This window comes from Clinocottus analis, unplaced genomic scaffold (assembly GCF_023055335.1).
Source record: "Clinocottus analis isolate CAN_PGR_092001 unplaced genomic scaffold, fCliAna1.0.p SCAF_10, whole genome shotgun sequence".
Lineage (NCBI taxonomy): Eukaryota > Metazoa > Chordata > Actinopteri > Perciformes > Cottidae > Clinocottus > Clinocottus analis.
The window spans coordinates 9,401,396-9,415,661 of record NW_027175821.1 but is presented as its reverse complement, the minus strand read 5'-3'; the positions used below and the strand labels follow the sequence as shown (position 1 = coordinate 9,415,661).

Below are 14,266 nucleotides of genomic sequence, written 5' to 3'. Positions count from 1 at the left end.
CGCACACACACACACACACACACACACACACACACACACACACCAATCCTTCACGGTTGTACATTTGGCAACATGTTCACTTACATTCGGTAAAAATGGGTTTAAGTTAAAATGTGTTTTGCCTGGCACTTTGGAATGAATGGATATTCAATAGGCGTGTCAAGTTGTATTGCTCATGAGTATTGTCTTATTCACATACAAATGGGAATAAAGTCATACTTAACATGAGAAAAAAAGAGAGGAATGAAAGGAGGTGAGAGAATTGTCTTAAAGAAAGTGAAACAGAGGTGGCGAGAGTGTGCCGCAGTACTCCTGCATTACAATTGATTGGCTGGTTTAACCGCCAATGCTGCTCACTCGAGCTGTAAATAGATGGATAAAACTCTCCTACGCCCTACACTCTTCCATTTGCCTCTTTTCCCTGCATCCTTCTCCCCTTCAGCCTATAATTTCCTCTTTTCTCTTCTTATTTCTTCTCTTTTTTCTACTTTTCATTTCTTTCTTTTCCTCTAATCTCCTCTCCTTATAGATAGATAGATACCTTACATTTTCAAATCAGGTCAGCTAAAAAACAATTGTAAATTCAGAGCGTCATTGCCTCTCCAAATTGTTTTGCTGTTCATGAGAACATTGTATCTGTGTAATCATCTACATGTGGTGCTTTCTGACTTGCCCATTTGTATGTGTGTGTCTGATTTCCAATTTGTCTGTGAGTGGAGGTCACGCACTAATCCCAAATTGTCCTCCAGTCTTGTTAACCAGATACGAGCCTCCTTTTTTTCTCCATCCGTTCTCTCCACTCTCGCTTCATCTCTCATTTCCTCGTGGTGATAAAGTCATTTTGCAGCGAAGTGAAATAAGATGAATTTCCTGCAGCGTTGATAGATGGAGGTGAGGACATGGCCCAAATAAGCGGGCAAAAGAAACACACAGATCAGACAGCCATCAGGAGGAAGGTTGATATATCATCTCTCTGCATTCTGGAGAATATGAGAGGGCATGCAGGCTTGTAATGCGTTTTTGAATTTCTGTATGTGTTTTAGAGATTGTAAGGAAACGAGTGTGTTGCTCAGTTATGACAGATGTGGACAATGTGTTTCCCATAAGACTAATCTTTGTCATCTTTATTGTGTGTGCTTGTTCCCAAAGATCAAGAAAGAGCACTGATATGCATTGACAGTTCAAGATATGATCAAAGTTATGTATGTTAAGAGCTGATTATTGTAGGTGTTCATTCTTTGATTGTTGTTGAGATTACAGCCTTACTTACTGCAAATGGAGACAAGAAAACTGGCATAATGTGTGAGTCTCTCTCTTTCTCTCTTTTTCTCTCTCTCTCTCCCTCTCTCTCTCTGATTTAACGCTGATGAACCAGCATGTAAACTGCAGCACAGTGTGTGACAGGTCAGAAACTAGTTAATAGTCAAATCAGACACCAGCTGTGGCTCAAAAACAACCTATTAGGCCTCTAATGGGGACGAGTCCACTCTTATTATATAATGTTAGCCACATGCTAATGACTTGTACATGACGCATGTCTTTGATCTGTACACGCTGTGGTTAGTCCTAATTAACTTTGGATTTGAAATTGGTTTTATGCCGTTCACAATGGTGACAGGATGTGGTCTCTGGATGTGGCTTAATATCTACTTTGTCTTTGATCTCTTTTATCAGCTTCGTGACAAGGTCACTATGACCAATGCGCTCTAAAAGAGAAACATTCCCTTTAACAGCGGGAAAAATAGAGCCAGTTTCTGTCAACTGTACTCCGCTTCCATCAGTAGCAGCATTAAAAAAAACACACTTCAGACACCAACCACCTCCAGGATAGTCACACATGAAATCACAGCACCTCTACCCCCTTCAGGGCCACAGCATCAGCCGTAGCAGGGGGCAGGTTGTATTTCCCCTGTGTCATGCTCCCTTCCTGCTCCCTTTGGAGTAGGCACAGCTGACCTTTCTCAGTTTATTTCATCGTTCTTTTCCTTCCTGTCTGAACAAAATCCCTATGCACACACAGCATTTCATACTCCCGTCCCTTCCCTTAGCTGTACACATCAATAAGGCCTCTGCTCCTCCCAATATTTCTTTGTCAACACAGCACCACAAGACACCCACCCAACAACCCGAGAGGTCCCACCACAGGGGGAAGTCTCCTACCCGCCTCCTCCTTTATGTCCCACGAGTCTATACTTTTTCACATGCCTCCCCGATCCTTCTCAATGTTTTTGACATCCCCATTCATACTTCTGATGTTCCCATATGCGACATTCAAACTACTATCTCGAGGTTAAATGTCGTCGACAAAAAACGATGAACAGATTTGTCGACACTGAATTTAAATTTTAGTTGCTACATGATGACAGTGTTGACAATCATGACCGAAAAGAATTTCACTATCCTCACTGTCTTTATGTGATTTAAACAGCTGTCTGCATTTAGACATCTCTGTCCGCCTCTGCCGTCTGTCAGCAGCAGCTCCTGGGGAGTTGAGTGGACGGCGGCTGGCTAAACTGCCTCCACCAGGCTGACTGACAGCAGAAACTTACTGGACCGAAAGTGTTTTCATGTAGGACCCATGGGAAGGAAACAACAGTGTGTGTATGTATTGAGTCATGGATTTTATTTCCCCACCCAGACTTGGGAGTAAGTGAAGTTAAACTGTTAAATTCACAGACAGACCGGTAGCCTGAATCAGTGTAGATACAGTTTAGGGGTTGATATGAACAGATAATTGTGAGTGTGATGATATATATATATATATATATATATATATATATATATATATATATATATATATATATGTATATATATATATATATATATATATATATATATATATATATATATATATATATTGCGATAATGCCAATATTCAGACTTGTTGAGGTGATGATGTTGTCTACTTACGCACAGAAAGTATGACTGAAAGCAACCACATGTGGAGGTGACAGACTTCAGTGGCGTGGACAATAGCGATGTTGGTCGTAGGCATTTAAGACTAATATATAAACTATAAAAGCCTCAGACTTTTCAGCTCCATTTAGCGAATTCACAGCTAAAAGCGAAAAAAAAGACTTGAAGCATAAAGACACGCCGTGTTGCTGTTAGGCCTGTCTCACCGTGTCAGAGTGGATTAATACATGTAATCAAATGGCAGCGTGTCTGTATCTGATGCAAGCAAGTGATGGACATCAATAATGTTTCTAAAATAGCTTTCGATATCGATTAGTCTTTACATATGTTCAGTTGCTATTGAAACCTGTTTGTTCTCTCTTGATTTTTGTTGATTGCTGTTGTACGAGCAGAACATATCATTGAAGTACGCATATTTTTAATGAAAGCTTCAACTTTATTCATTTTTTTGGCACAAAACCATTGCAGCCATTTCTTCCACAGCGGCCAGACTGGGTATCTAAGATCCAACCACTTTTCTCTTTGGGCATTGGTCGTCCAGGCATACTGCTCCGAGATTCGTCCAGTAATCTCAACAGTGTCTGTCAAGATCATGCTCATCTCAGCTCTTTTGAGATATGTTGATTATTTTGGCAGCCCATAATCTTCTAAACTCCTAAAATAGCTCTCTCTCAGTGAGTGTCCACTTCTTCTATAATAGATGTGCTCATGACTGACCAAAATGATCAACTTCCTCCTGCACATGCATCTCCTTTCTCACATCTATTCATCCATGCTTAACACCTCATATTTCCTTATTTTATTAAACCCAAATGAGATAATTATGGTCCTTGATGGAGAAAAAAGGGTCTTGTTTTTTTCTGCCATTGTGTCTTTTTCACCTTTTTCTACCTTCAGTTTTTTTCCTTGTTTCTTCTGTCAGTCAAATGAAAGTGGGTTTGTGCTGTTAGCCTAGTGTGAAATGACACAATGCTCTGAGTCAATGAGCTGCTTTGATCCTTTGTCACCCTGGACAGCCAGCAGCCAGCTGTGTCTGGATGCTACAGCAATAATGTCACTGCTGAGATTGATTTGTGAGAAGATGGGGCTGACGCTCAGAGAAAATAGTCCTCATTAGGAAGCTCACACTGCGGAAAACTCAACATTTACTTCATACCTATTAAAATTCTTCTCCTTTTTCTCCAACTCATCATTTGTCTCCCTGCTTCGGTTAGAAGGAACATTTCAAAAGGCCAGCTTGAAAACAATAAGAAAAGCTTGATATTCCCTGCATCTACTTCAGCACCACATTGAGCCAATCCTCCTGCTGTAAATGTTTCCGCTGACTTGTTTTTGCAGCTCAGAGATGAGATTTGTCCCTGATCTCTCTCCATAGGTGCAGACGCCACCAAGGACCCCTGTCTGAAGGTGCGCTGCCCTCCTCACAAGGTGTGTGTCAGCCATGATTACCAGACAGCCATCTGCACCAATCACAAGCAGCCAACTCACAGGTAAGCACCAGTAGTGTGACATTTTAGTGTGTACACCCCTGGTGTTTGTTGTCATTGGTACTGTGAATCCACTAATTACTGATCCATTCCTCCGCCCTTCGTTTACCCCGGTGAAGTGTCAGGAAGGCGACGCTATAAGAAAAGTAGATGCCGTCCAAGCAGTCAAGACGATAAAACAATGTTAAAGGTGGAGTCAGTGATTCAAATACAGATTTTTTTTTTCCTCGCAATTTCAGTGAATATCTTGTCACGGTCCACGAGCTCTCATTTGTGTTTGTGCGCTGAAAACAAAATCCCATGTTCAGACACAGCCGCTGGCAACCAAAAAAATGGCTCGGACTGAGCTACACAACAGAGCAACGACGGGCGTTCATACTCGCGCAAAAGAGGGGAAATGCCATAAATGTATAAAGAAAAAGGCACTGGGAGCCAGAAGGAGCGGTAAATATGTTTGTTTGGGTGTTTAGAGTGCCTCAGCGATCGCTTACTCCACTTTTAAGTATATTTTTTTCGTTGAAGAGTGCTGCAAACACAACATTAGAGTTGATTCAGCAACCGCATTATCTACAAATAAACAACAAAACAGTAAAGTTGTAGCTGCTTTGAACCAAGACTTTCTCCTTTGTTAAAAGTGCTTCAGGGCACGTAAAACAAATTGCACCAGCAGAAGCATGCATTTTGTGTTTCGTGCGTTAACAGTGTTAACGAATACAATTTGCTTCTGTGACAGACATATAGACACATATTCTCAGCACCAATTAATTTAAATCAAACTATCTGTTTGCTCTCTGGACTCTGTCAGCACCCAATTTGTTTGTGTTTTCAACCTTGTCAATTTTGAGGTTTTTCAATTTTTCAGTTCAAGAAGCATTTTCCCCAAAAGACGTTTGATTACTTTTTGTCTCTTTCTTGGGTTTAATTGATTTCTTCAAGTCATTAGCTCCTTCTTGGTTTGAATGCTTTTCATTGCATTGTATCAATTACAAGTCCTTCTTTGCTGCTTAATATGTCAAACTATTCACGTAAATCTGTATTCCCCTAAAATCATCAATCACTGAAGCTTTGGATTATGATATTAATTAGTTGCAGTAATTTGCACAAGACCAATGACATGTCCTCTCAGAGGGACAATCCAAACTTTGTTGCTTTCAAGAAATTTGCAAACAGATATTGAGAAATATGACTAATGTAAACTTTGTTTCAGCATTTTTATCTCCAAGGTGGTCATTATTAATTACTGTGAAGAACATTTACGATTTAAAGATGTCTTGTACAAACGTTACATTACTGTTGTGTCTACTAAAAAGACTCAAGCACATTCATTTCATTAATAAAGAGCTGTCATTCCAAAAGCCTCAAGCATAACCTTGTCTTCTTAAAGTTCATATAGCAGTCCACAGACTACTTGACTTCCCTTATTGGGTTATAATGTTTGGCCGCTGGGCCGGACAGCCACATTACCATCCGGCTATAATTAAAAAATACTATGGAACCTTGCTGTGTTAATTGCTATGCACCTTTCTCTTGCTGTTAGGGGGCTGTAGGACCGACAAATCAGAGGCTTTCCAGATTATACCAGCATGGAAACTCTCAGCAGGGGGCTGAAGTTCAGTGGTTTAGGAGGAAGAGAAATATATATATATATATATATATATATATATATATATATATATATATATATATATATATATATATATATATATATATATATACTTTCTCTTTCTCTGTAGCGGACTCGTCAGTGAATCATTTTCATGCATGTCCTAATTTTCCTGGCCAATCCAATTTTGCACTTTAAATCACATGAATGACTACAACACATTCTGGTGTTTCACTGCATTTATGCAAAGAATACTTGAAAAAAGAGGAGGAGACGCATCAGTGGAACATCAACCTGCAAGTTGTGTTCTCCATCTCACCTTATCTCCCAGTGGTGTTGTATTTATCAATGCAGTGTGCATGCCTAATCTGCCATAGCAATGATTATCGCTCGGTCGGTGAGTGTGACACTAAAGAACCAAGAAAGCTGACACGCCGCCTGAGATTTGAATGTTGTAGTTTTACAGAGCATAGGCATCTCTCAAGGGACTTACGGATGTGTTTAATTGTTTATAAATATACATAGAAAAGTATATTTGCATTTACATCCGGAAACATTTTGTTTTGTCAAAATGACCAGAGGCAGTGCTCTACACTGTCAGTGTAGTACTAGTCCACTGTTGGTAATATAGGAATAGGTGTGTGTGTGTGTGTGTGTGTGTGTGTGTGTGTGTGTGTGTCATTCGCATCGAGCAGACCGAAATGCCATGAATAAATCAATTTTCCAGCAGTAAACGAGACAGCATGTGGGAGTTTTTAGATTTAGCATTTAGAGCGTAGACGTGAAAGAGTTTGTTTGATTTTGGAATCTCCACCTTGTCACTTCAGTAGTTGATGTTCACTTTGCTTCGATTGTTGTGCACACATTAGTTTCTCTGTAAAGAGTCTGGCTTTAATTCCCTCTCTGTTCGATGGATCAGGCGGCAACGTGGTGTTCCGGGAGAGCACTTAGATAGAAAATTGCTGCGAGATTTGTATCAAACGCAATTACGCTTGTTATTGAAAAGGCCTCGATGGACCAATCAGGATTTGCTCTGCATCAGCTGACCCTGACAACCAGGAACACTTTTCAAACTTTCTGCTAAGCAGAAAACCGCTCCTGCTAGATTGCATAATATTCCTGCCTGGGAAGTTATTACTGCACGTCAATTTTCTCCCACACATAAGTTCATCAACATCATAGTAATGTTAAAGTTAGCATGTAATATTAACTTGGCAAGAAAGGTTTTGGCTGAAACACTAAAGATATTTTTGTTCATGTGTGTTTTCCTAGGAGAGCTCATCTTTCTTTCACTGAGTATTGTTAAAATTCTAATTCATGTCATCCAATGTGTCTCTCTCTTTCTCAGTGTGAAACCCAGGAAAGGCGGGGCAGGCCACAAGCACAGGCTTGAAGCTTCTGCTCATGGGAAATGTCGGGTCTGCTCGGGGCTCCAGACAAGTCCCGTGTGTGGATCTGATGGACACGCTTACTCCTCCAGGGTGAGTCATCTCTTCTTTTTGAGTGTCTTTCATTAAGCTTTACACTCTTCTTCTGATCTCCTTTTACGTCCTATTTCTCAGTTATTCAGCAGGTAGTTTATTATTTTTTTAAATCAATAATGCAGTTTGGTTTAACTATAAAAACAAGCACAGGATTGCTTCACATCATACAACAGCACTTGATCTTGTAAATGATGTTTAATGCTCCTAATCTGTCATCACCTTTTCACTTATTCTGTCTTTCCTCATCTTCTCACCCTGCTGTCCCATTTTACCGTACTGACTCCTGTCCTCCTCCTCTGTGTCGATTTCAGCTGTACATTTGTGTTATGCAAATGACTGAGAACAGGGTCAGCCATCAGAGGTCTTTGCAGCAGCTAGAAAAAATCCTATCAGAACAATTTAGAAAAGCTTTTCAACCTCTATCTTCTCAGCTGACTCTGAGCCTTATTTCCACCTCATAATCTCACTCTCAGCTACATGAAATGACGCAAAGCCACAAACTCATAATGTCATAGAGGAAAAAGCAAAGGCAAGAAGGAAATGAGCAGAGGGAGTTCAGATTGAGGAGTTGAAGAAGAAAAGTAGGTGGTTGAAAAAAGCATTGTGAGTCTGTCCTCGGTGTAACAGACTCTGGACTCCACTCTTTCAGCTGAATCAAAGTCTTTGTGACAGGAATATTGTCAAAGAAGAGCGAGCGATAAGCTTTGAGCACACCTATACACTGTTGCTTTGCTCAGTATTATTTACCAATCGCAGCAACAGTAGTACCTGAGGAGACAAAATCAATGCAAGCAAAGCTTTGAGTTCAACCGTGGTCATGTTTTCTTTGCTGGGGAAGCTTGATGTCCATCCCCACATCATCTATATTTTTCACCTCAGGAAGTTGATGTGCTTCCAGACATTTGGTGGTCATGTTGTTTTCAGTTTAATTGCAAGGTTAAACCTCCAACCCAGAGGTCTGAAACAACGTGTGGAGATTCCATCGCTGTGAGGGTGAGGAAGTCAGGACATAGGCTTTCCTAATGACCTATGTGCCTGAAGCTGTGCTGAGCTGCAGAAATGTTGAAGGAGAAACAGGAGGAAGAACAAAAGGGAGGAGAGAGCTGGAAAGTCCCTCTGGTTGCTGCGGTAATTTAGTTGGAGGGGTTCAGTTAGCTGGTGGAGTGATGGGTCCCTGTGGCCCAACCTAAACTCTGCTCACCAGTGAGCTGCTGGTCTCCAGCTTATTCATGTTTTATTATTGCATTACATGTCTCCCTCATCGTGACCACACACACACACACACTCAATATTCTATTAAGAGGACAGTACTCTTATCTCCTGAGAGGCTTCAGCCCACTAAGTTTAGTCCATTACTTCCCTCCTCCTAAATCATTCTCTCCTCTCTTCTCCTCTCCTCTCCTTTATTTTTACTCCACTGAGCCAGGTGTTAAAACACTGTTTCATCAAAACCACATTAACCCCTGGAGAGAGACATACATAAAGATGCATGGGGCCTCTCAGTGCGCTGACAGCGACTTGGGGAGGTCATCCATTTCATGGGCTTTCTCTCTCTCTCTCTCTCTCTCTCTCTCTCTCTCTCTCTCTCTCTCTCTCTCTCTCTCTCTCTCTCTCTCTCTCTCCTCTCTGTCTTCATCCCCCTCTCTCTCTCCCTCTGCCCAGACAGCTGATTCAAAATGTTGAGAACAGGACAGCGTGCTGTTGCTTTGTCAACAAATTTCATTAAGAGACATTAGCAGCGCTATCAAAGAGGCGACCGAGAGGAAATGATGGATTTGAATTGCAACTTAGGAAATGAAAGTGCTAAGCTTGCGTGTGATGCATGATGTGCGTATAGATGTTTATGCACGGTCATGGTCTCACCCTGACAAAAACCTGTCGTCATCATCTTGCAAACAGAATTTACATAACTCATTTCAGTTTTCATTATTCGTCTTGGAAGGAGCTTGTAATTGGATTTTTTTCCCCCCCAACTAGTCCAAACAATGTCTTACCCATCACTTACCTGAAATGAGATTTATACTGTTAAATGACATTCTAAAGTAGTCCATCTTGCTTTTTTGCATTGCATTAGGTTTGTACTGCAGTGAATAATAGAATGTCACTGGCCATCTCTCTGTCTAATGATGTGTCTACATGGCTGCCCAATGGACACATCTGTTCATTGAAGATAAATGACCAATCATGTCTCAGCAAATCTTTTCCTTAATCAGCTCAACAAAGAAAGTTTGAAATTCAAAGTTATTGTTCAGTTGTAATTAGAGCACAGTTTTAAAATACTGCTACGTTCTGTCAATGAAGTGTCCCCAATTCATGATTCTTCCTTATCTGGATTGTTTTCTTAGACTTTAGAGAGCTCCCCCAGAGCCACAGAGGACATTATAAAAAAGTTTTTACAGACCTAGGACTCCCTAAGTCTGTATGTGTGTATGTGTGGAGTTCCCCTTGAGAGTCCCAGAGTTTCTCAAATAAAGTCTCCCTTACTCATGTTTGTGTTGTTTTTTCTAGTGTAAGTTGGAGTTCCAGAGCTGCCTGTCTAGGAAGACGATCTCAGCAAAGTGTGACGGGCTGTGTCCCTGTTTGCCTGGTCAGGAGCTCAGCAAACCACCACATAAGACTGAAAGGGCTGGTGAGTACCGCAGCTCTGAAAATTAACAGTTACCGTGTAACTTTTCTTTCAGATGGCACACAGCGATGTTTATGGATTTAAGTCAAATTGCTTGTCATGTTGGCTGTTACATAGTTGGTCCTCTTCTCCACATCCATTTCATCTGTTGTGAGCTTATCAATCTCTTTCAGTTTAGGTGGATGCCTCAGATACACACACACACACACACACACGCTTTCACTGGTAATCCCTCAAATTGTTCCGTTCCTTCCCTGTCACCTCTTCACTTTCTCACATTATTGTCTTCCCCTCTCATCCCACCAGCCCGCACCCCACTCGTTTTTTCTGACAGCTACAGGGAGCAGTGATGGAGTGAGTGTGTGTGTCTCATTGTTTGTCATGAAAAATAGGATTTCGGTAGATGAATGGAGAGATTCTGGCGAGAAATGCAATCTAAAGGAAAGCAGCACAGGAAAACGATGGATTGTTATTGTAGCAGGCTTCCTCTCTCCCAGATGGCCGAGTAGTGGGATGATTTAACTTGTGTGCTTTTGTGTGTTTTGAGTATATCTACCTATCCATCCATTTATCTATCTGGTTAGAATATTACATACTTTATATATATATATATATATATATATATATATATATATATATATATATATATATATATATATATATATATATATTCTGCCCTCATAAGCAATTTCTAATCACTTTTTGATTAGGAAGCATTTATAAGAATGCTTAGGTTCATTGGGCACATTTAATACAAAGGACACGTGTCTGTGAGTAATGCTATGTTTTACACCAACTTGACTGCCCCCTAATTAATTCCTCCCCATGTTTGTTTAATAGAAACTATTAGTATGGGTTCCAGCTGCTAAAAGCTTGTTTGTGTGTAGAGAAAGATCATCTATTTCCAGATCTTGGACGGTGTCAACCTGCAACATTACATTAGATATTACAAGTTTTCAGTTGAAACTTAGTCTGTGCTCATGTTCCTCTTTCCTCTCTCTCTGGATCTTCTTCTCATTAATGCATCTGTACTTTCAGTACAGTCTGTCCTCAGACTATCAGTTAGATAGCAGGTCCAAATATTTGTGCATTCAGAGATAGCGAGGATGATAGAATCTCTCATTAGATCAGTAACACAAAATGGTAAGCAGATGGAGATGGCAGTAGGTGAGGAAAACACTGTTTGCGTGTGTGTGTGTGCGTGTGTGTGTATGCGTGTGTGTGTGTGTGTGTGTGTGTGTGTGTGTGTGCGCGCGTGTGCGTGTGTGTGTGTGTCTGTCAGATTGTGTTCCTATGGTAACAGCCAAAAGATTGCAACAGTTCGGTATGCGCTATCACTTCTCGATGTTTACTGATAGCCACAGGTTCAAACTGGTCTGCAGTCAAACCAGTCTGGTTAAATAATAACTCTTTTCACACAACAACTGAGTCTGCAGCCAGTTCCATAAGCATCACTTTTACAGTAAACAAAGTGGTTGTGTTTTCCCACCTCAGTGCAGTTTGGCTTTTACTCTGGAGATTCAGAATATCAGATGGTTGGACAATGTGTAAGCATATCTTCAGCAATTAGATGATAGCCTTTTTAATTGTATATCTTGATAATAAATATATACTTTAGATATTTTTATATTACCCCCTTAATATTACATTTACTGTCACAAAGGACTTTTGAGAATACTGTTAAATACACATTCATCATGACTGGAATTAAAGAAGTGTGTGTGCGTGTGTGTGCGTGTGTGTGTGTGTGTGTGTGTGTGTGTGTGTGTGTAAGAGAGAGAGCTCATCTGTGTGGAGGACAGATGAGGTAAGTATTATGCGTATTTGACATCAGGAGAAATAAGCTTGACAGGCCAACCTAATCTAATTAAAGTGGCACTGTGCTGTTTAAATCCAGCAAAAGTAATCATAAAGAGGTTGTTTGTCAGACATCCATATATAGCATGTTCTGTCATATCCTCACCTTGCTGAGGCCACTGAGCTAACGTAGCTCTAATATTTACATGTACATTGTCATCTGTAGTACTACTCGATAGTGTTTGGATAATTAAGCATTTTTATATCACTGGAGTCATAGTACAATATATTACATTCATTAAGGCACACAAAGATGAAATGGCAATATGTTTTCTACTCCAGGTTGGTTAAATCCTCATTGAATCACACATGGCACGACGAACCGGCAGCTCTCAGGTAAACTAACTGGTGAAGACAAAGCAGGTCGTTAGCCTGATTGAAAACACCTGTGTTGATTAGGTATGGTTGAGGCTGTGTTGGAAACGCTCATTCACTCTCTCTCTTTATTCAACAGACCCTAATTAGTTAATTCTCTAGTGAGAGGCAAATGGGGATTTTGGACACTTAGTAATCCTCATTTTATTCATAAGTGTTTGCCATTTTCACATATTAAAATGCAAAGTAATACATAGCGGGATTATGAACAGAAAATAGTGTACATGCTGTGGACACAATGTCAGGATATTTGAGGGCATTTCATCATGCATGAAACCCATACATGTACATAATTCATACTCATACATGAATTTGAACATTAAAATCAAATGATTTAGGGTAAATGTAGTGACTCTATGGTAAATAAAAAAAGATTTGGGAAACAGCCCAATTGTAAAACATGCTTTATTCTTTAGCAGACTATATTAGAAGAAAAAAAAACATTAGACCTTTTTCAATCCTGATAACTGAGTTTTGGTTATTGGCCGACACAGAAGACCAGTCCAATGCCAGCACTTAATTAATGAGCTGTATGCATCACTGGGATCTGGAATCATTCTTTTATATGTGAGGAAACATCAGGTCTAACTTAACCATTTCTTCACTAAAAAGCTAAATTTAATAAATTAATACAGATAAAGTTTTAGAGTAATAATATCCAAAATCAGATCAGCATATTGTCAATCAGTCCAGCTATGTCAGTCCAGTATTAGACTGATAACAGTATAATTTATAAGTATAATAACAGTATAATTTTTTAAAAGCCTCTAATGGAGCCTTGTAAATAACCCAAGTCAATGAGACATTACACATATTATTATTAATCAAGGATCAAACTTGTGAGAAATACAACTAGTCTCTGCCTTGAGTGCCAACTCTCATGCTGACGCAATTAGTGAGTATGTACTGCAATATGGTCGACAACAGTGTGTCAAACATAGCACTGATTCTCCAGCTTCAACAGATAGAAGAAAGTAGTGCAACAGCTGGAAAATAGATGATTTACGTAAAAACTCTGAGAAGGAAGTGGAGTTAAGAGTCAACAAGCAGCTCTTTAGATGAATATCTGTCGTAACATAGTCCCTCTCTCACAACAAACCCAATTTTGACTGATATCGGCCTTAATGGTAACTGAGGCAGAGATTTGGCAGTTCCAAAAAACTGTCTAGTAGCAGAGGTTTAGGAAAACAAATCCACAAACAGGGACGAGGCAAAAGGCAGTCAGGGTAAAGCAAAGTCAAAAACCAGGTCACAAAGATCCCAAAGGGAAAATGCACTGGGCGGAAACAAACAAAGGCAGGAAGTGAAGTTACCTGAAACGAGAGGGGGAGATGAGTGGTAAAATAAAACAGGAAACCCAAAAATGACATGACGTGAAAAAACAAGGAAAACATAACTCGGGAAACTCGAAGAGGTGTTAAAGTGTTTGCTGCATTCTGTTTATTTGGAGTTCAGGGAGAATATTGTTTTTTGCAGACAAGGCAGAAAGGGAGGCTTCAAATATAGTTTTTGGGTTCTTTTGCCTCAGTTGCACTGCCAACCGTTATTTTTCACAGTGAAATTGTGTGCGGGGAACGTAGCCCAGTGTGTTTGTCACTCACAGCTCTCCCACTCTCACTTTCCCCACTCTGCCATCTCTATCTGTTGCTCAATTATTATCTGTGTCAAGCCTCCATCAGTTTACAGTGTTAGGTTAAAGTTCCACATCATTTTTTGTCTTTCTCCCATTTTTCCGCACCTTTATTCATTGCACAAATGAGTGTGAGAAATACATCTTTTAATATTGCAAATAGAGTTCAAAAGCCTTCCCTCAGATTTTGACACCAAAAGCTTGACAAATAGATCCTGCTGTATTGAAAACTAGAAAGACACACGGCAGAAAGAGTCTGGAACTTGAGAGAAATGTTTAAATTCACAA

At 40.1% G+C, this 14,266-nt stretch overlaps 1 protein-coding gene across 2 annotated transcripts in view; it reads left to right on the top strand.

The window, feature by feature from the left end:
- The window catches only part of spock1 (SPARC (osteonectin), cwcv and kazal like domains proteoglycan 1), an 83,434-nt gene that overhangs the window by 55,222 nt on the left and 13,946 nt on the right, over positions 1-14,266 (top strand). For both annotated transcript variants that reach the window (XM_068586783.1, XM_068586776.1), the window contains exons 5-7: positions 4,292-4,406; positions 7,355-7,487; positions 9,999-10,119. In XM_068586783.1, the coding sequence (XP_068442884.1) occupies positions 4,292-4,406; positions 7,355-7,487; positions 9,999-10,119 (369 nt within the window). The remainder of the gene's footprint in view (positions 1-4,291; positions 4,407-7,354; positions 7,488-9,998; positions 10,120-14,266) is intronic.